The sequence below is a fragment of the Manis javanica genome, chromosome 12 (assembly GCF_040802235.1).
Source record: "Manis javanica isolate MJ-LG chromosome 12, MJ_LKY, whole genome shotgun sequence".
NCBI lineage: Eukaryota > Metazoa > Chordata > Mammalia > Pholidota > Manidae > Manis > Manis javanica.
Window position 1 is genome coordinate 24,175,590 of NC_133167.1, and position 6,000 is coordinate 24,181,589.

General features: G+C 37.3%; 1 protein-coding gene across 1 annotated transcript in view; it reads right to left on the minus strand.

Annotated features, from left to right (window-relative positions):
- The window catches only part of CPS1 (carbamoyl-phosphate synthase 1), a 124,268-nt gene extending 119,430 nt beyond the window's left edge, over nucleotides 1-4,838 (minus strand). The window contains exon 1 of the mRNA XM_073218157.1: nucleotides 4,567-4,838. Within this exon, the coding sequence (XP_073074258.1) occupies nucleotides 4,567-4,692 (126 nt within the window). The 5' untranslated portion in view covers nucleotides 4,693-4,838. The remainder of the gene's footprint in view (nucleotides 1-4,566) is intronic.
- Between the last annotated feature and the right edge of the window lie 1,162 nt (nucleotides 4,839-6,000).

The window sequence follows — 6,000 nt, forward strand, 5'->3', positions numbered from 1 at the left end:
CATGAAACCGTGAGGATGTCCAGGGCCCAACATCAAGGGAGGTACACACCGCCCTGCTAGTGACTGACGCTGCCTCCAGGGGTGCACCCTAGGTGTCACCCCACCCCACACCCATCTAGGTCCTGGTTGACTACAGCCTTTTCAACACTTTTGTGGCAAGAAACTCAAAATGTGAAGATACTGTTGATGACAAACAAATGAGTCTATACCTTAGAAAGGAGGGACATCAAAGGGAGATTACATAAACAAAAATGTTCAAAAGAGAGGCCTTTTTCCAATTAAAGAAATATTGTCCACCAAAAACAGTAAGGTGGTCAATCATCCAATCTAAGTCTGAAACTGCTCATTTGGGATTAGAATATAATTTACTGTTTAAAACTCTGGATTATGATGGATGAAATTCAGCCCTAAAGCATTCCCCTATGTAGTCTAATACAATGGTTATTTGTGATAGTGTGTGATAACCCTATCCCCACACCCACCTCTAATATGTACAAAGAGGCACCAATATAATAATAAACTCTGCTTCCTGTGAATGTCGTTAAAGCTACTTCAGTATAACTTAATGATTCTAATTGTAGAAGTTTTTGGAGTTGCAATTTCTAATCAAACGACAATAGCTCCTCAAGACTGAACTAAATAGATACTTCTATGTTGGAATCAGAATATAAAATCTTACAAAATGAAAACCATTCAAAGGGAATAATGACCGGGGCTCCATCATAGCTGAAGTACCAGAGAGAAGGACAACTGGACTGTTAGTTACTGGCTTAATTGTAATACAGGTCACCGTTTTTAAAACTGAGTGGATTAATGTTCGAAGCAGTACTTGTTGAATCTTTTTCTATTCATAAGGAACTTAACCTTTTAGATTTAATACCTTTGATTTCCAAATTCATTTGCAAGTAAAAGTAAAAAATCTATGTAGTCTTAGTGACTTTCCAAGACTTGTGAACTCAGATTTTTTAAATAAAAATAGTTTCTTGAAGTCAGAGACTATCCATTTATTATCCATTTATTTCCCCTTACTATTCTCTGGGTATACTCCCCGAGTAGAAGTTTCACATTTATTTGTTATATAATTAATTAATTAATCAATGAAACAAAACATTAAGATGTACATCCTGAATTTTTAAATTGGATTCACCATAGTGAGAAAAATATCATTTGCTTCAGAGTCAATGAGTCTAATTCATTACAAGCAATATTCTCCTAGAGATAGGTAAAAAAAATCATTATAAATGTTTGAGAATTTTCATCAGACATCTTGTCATTATAATAATTTGAAGTCCATGAAAAACATGAAGAAACTCTGATCTAACCCTCCACGAAATCCTTCTACTAAAATGAACAGAGTATCTTTTTAAGTATCTTATCCCCTTTTTGCTTTTAAAGTATTACATAGATTTTAAGCATTGATTATGTTTGTTTGTCACACAATCCTTTGAGTAAACCAACAATCATTTCCACACTTCAGATGACACAATTTTGGTTCAGAGAGAATAGCACGCTTGACCAAGTTCAGAGCATTAATAAATGCATAAGAGGGCTTAGAATCCATTATCTTTTTATTCCTCATCCAGCCTCTATATAATTACAACTGGCTGAACATAATAATGAGGACTAAACATTTTTAGTACTAATAGGAAAAGATTTTGGTCTCTAAAACTTCCATATTTTATGGGTTTTGATCATGTATACCCTTGATATCAAATTCCTTAAAACATACACCTTGAAAGTCTTTCCTCTTGCCTGTAAGTGAAGTACATCTGTGTCTATTGGAAAAATGCACTCTGTAAATATTAGCCACAAACAAATACGCAAAGAAGGGCCACACGAAAGCATAAATGCGTCACTGCTGTCATGAAACCCACTCTGTCACCTAGAGGAGAGGAAAAGTGACCTTCCACGGTGGTGAAAGGCAACCAGTTTACAGGGCAGTGCCTACAGGGCGGATCCCAGGGTGTCTTCTACCATCTATGCCCTGTCTGTAGCAGCTATAATGCTACTAACCTAGTGACACTTCCCACTGCCCTTCACTGACCATTATGTAACTACATACTAATGAGTGTTACTGTAAAATATGAGGCCCATCTAAAAAGAGTAAATTTGAATATATCTTTCTAAGACTTTTCAAAGTGAAGGAAGCAAAAGAGTAGGTTGAGAACTATTTCAAAATAAGTGAATAAGAACACAAGTCCCCTTGGACCACCATACAAAATTTCAATTCACTATCGTGAAGTTCAAGAACTTCTATTTTTCATGGCTGGCATTCCTCCAAAACTCTGGCCAGTAATGACTGAGTGTGAATAATAGCTTTTACACCATGAAATGATGGCTTATTCCCTCTACAAATTTGTCATTCTTAGCTGTGAACTTTGGCAGACCCTTAAAACAGACCTGCCACCATGAGCTAGAAGAACTACTTTCACAGGAGTCTGTCCACATAATTAAACTCTTCTGTCGTCCTGACAGTTGTAGTTGCAGGTGTATAGAGAGCATTTATGATCATGGAGAGCTGGCTTCTAATTTCTGTCCCATCTATGCTATTTTAAGCAGTTACTCAGTTTCTCTGTTTCTAGTGTCTGATGGAGACACACCTATCCCGATCCACCTATTTTTGTGAGAAGAGAAAGATATTACAAGAGACAAAACTTTTAAGTCTTAGATGATACATCTAACTCCAAATGATACTATTTTTATTACTATTTATTCCCTCTGAAGTGATGTATGAACAGCCTTGAGATATTAGTAACACTAAATGGAAACTAAATATTCACTCTCATAGTTCATATCGAGTCACTGCATCATTGATGATGGTTTAGAACATGTACCTTTTCTGGGCTCTTTGTTACAGTAAAACTGAATCCAAAAAAAATGGTTGTTCCTTAATTTTAAAAGGATGTTTCATATACTTTCTCCTGAGCTCTTAGCTAGTTCCCTCTCCCTCACCCTCACCCTCCCTCCCTCCCTCCTCACCTGCTGTCCCTTTCTGTGTCCTTTCCTCTGTCTTGCCTTTTACTCCTAGCCCTTTCCCACTCCTGCCAGCAGAGGCCACAAGGATCTGTGGGCATTGCTTAGCCCTGCAGATACCACTCAGGGCTAAAATCACACTGAATCCTGACTTGAGCAACATACACAGTAGAAACTGTGGAAGCATTTAGAGGATTCTTAGTAAGCACTCAAAGTATAAGGAGAACACTCAAAGCTACTAGAACCTATCTTTGTATCAACACATAGAGGTTGTTAAGGGTTTTTTCCTACTTAACTTTTTACAGCTCTTACTACTAAAGAAGCAATATATTTAAAGTTACTGTGATTGCTTAAACTTATATTCACTAAAGATGATTTTCACTGGCAAAACTCCCATGGAGTAATTTAGACTTCTCTGGTAATAAATGTCTTCATAAAGTCATAGGAAGGAACAGAATTTCCTACTGGAATTTCATAATTCAATGGCTGAGGACACAGGAAGAGTAGTTAATGTTCCCTTCCTAGACCTGCTCCTCAGAGATACTCTCAGAAAGAGAATTGTTACTGTTAATTGCCTCAGTGTCTTAATCTGAAAAATAAATATAATAAATTCAGCCTTCTAAAAAAGGGGCTAAGAATAAAAAGGGAAAAGCAAAGGCAGTGTCTACATTATGATCTCCAAAAACCAAAAGTATATAGACATCTTCCTTCCAAAATTTTTCCCAAAAAATTACACTTCAAAAGGGAAAACTACAGTGAACCAACACAGAATCAGAGCTTAACACACTAGCTATTGTGATGCAGCTCATGAACATATAAGCACCTCCATGTTTGAATCCAAAGCTGTGAGCAATAGTGTCTGGGCACAGACAGCGCCCTGATAGCCTTTAAAAATATTTGTTTTCTGACAAGTACCAAATGATTTCACTCGTCTGTGGAGTATAACAACAAAGCAAAAACTGAAGGAACAAAATAGCCACAGACCCACAGAACCCAAGAATGGACTAGCGGTTACCAAAGGGAAGGGGTGGAGGAGGGTGGGGGAGAAAGGAGGGAGAAGGGGATTAAGGGTTATTATGATTGGTGTACATAATATTGGGGAGGTGGCACGAGGAAGGCAGTACAGCACAGAGAAGACAAGCAGTGACTCTACAGCATCTTACTATGTTGATGGACAGTGACTGTAATGGGGTATGGGGGGGGGGACTTGATAATAGAGGGAAATGTAGTAACCACAATGTTGCTCATGTGAAACCTGAGCATAAGATTGTATATCAATGATACCTTAATAAAAAATAATAATAAATAAGTCAAAAATAAAAATATTTTTTTCTTAACAGAACACTTACGTTTTACATGTTCACAAGAATTGTGACCCTTCTTTACATTGGATGGAAATTGCCATAATTTTACTCAGAGCTGCTGAAAGTGAGCATTGGTTAAATCAGTGGTTTCTACAGTAAAGTAACTACTAATAAATAACCACTATGGAACTATGCTTGAGTCTGTATTTGTTTTACAATGACGCCTTTGCTTCATGCTTAGCTACACCCCATGTGATTTTATCAGAGACTATGAATACAGGAATATTACCTTGGCAGAAAGGAGTCTGATGCCGGGTCTTGAAAATTCCCACTGACGGTGTGCAGTCACTTTGGTGAAGCCAAAACCAGTCTTCAGGGTCTTCACCACTTTGCAAGCTGTCAAAATCCTCGTCATTTTGAAGATGTTGATTTGTGTCTAAAATTAAATGGAATTATATATCTTTATAGGAATTTTGTTATAAGATTGTTTAAATTAACTTGAAAGAAAGGTGAGGGGTGCAGTCTGGTGTTGGAGACCGCACAGCAATCTTTGAATTTCCATTCATTCTGTCATTAAATGTCTTCAGTCATTGCTCCTCCTTCTCTTAACCCCTCCCCCTGAGGTAATGTCCAGAGATGTTCCACGGACGTGGAATGCAAATTGCAACACATCAAACACAACCTTCTCTTGCTGGAGAAAACCAGTCATCCATCAAAGGAATTGCTTATGCAGCTGAATAGAAGGACCTAGACACAATGGATAACCTTAGGAACCTCACTTACCTAAATAATAGCAACTTTATAATAATGCTAAGGATCAAAGGCTTTTACTTGTGTTAGATGTGATATCTAATTTGCCTCAGAAGAGATTCTTTACTCCCACAGAAACCTGAAGACTGGCTATTTTCTGCTTTGAAAAAGATTATGGGAACCATGTATAGTAAAAAGAACATCAGAATAAACTTTTCTCCACAAATACAGAGTGAAACTCTCTGCATTGTTTTTTAAGTTAATAAAGTAGTATATAAATTCTTATTATTGCACTGTTCTGTGACCCAGATTTTAAAGCAACCAGTTATATTTAAGCAAACATGCAACTGGAGCAAAGTAGCCTCAAACCTTGAACATCCATGATCCAACCTGAGTTGAAGTTGATTCACCTAGTCCTTCAATCCCACATTTAATCAGGCAGCCAAAGGCTCTTACTGACTGGTGGGAGCACTGACTCAATGTGTCTATGTACATCAGGAAGCACTGTAGCATTACGCTTTGATACATTTGCAAAGAAGGCCAAAAAAATAAAGGTTTCCCATATGGAAAAGATGACATAGAATGGCATACAGATTGTGAACTTCACTGATATTATGCTAAATGCTAGAGTTGGGGGATATGGGTGATGATAGGTTTGCTTTCAATTTTCTGTCTTACTTAATGTATTCATGTATAAACATTCTCAGAAGCCAAACTACATCACAACTCCTGATGACAGCAAACAGCAAAAACAGTCTCAATCTAATGTATATAAGTAACTAATAAAGTAAGTAATGCTATGGTAATATGCCCAAACACAGTGAAAAAATAAACCACAAACAGATCGATCAATTCTCTTGTGCACGTCCAGTAAAATTTAAGTATGGGATTATGCTGAACCATGTTATCCTGAGCGATGCGTAAGAGTATGCCAAGTAGATAGAAGGGCAAAAAACAGAAGGGGTGGCATTGA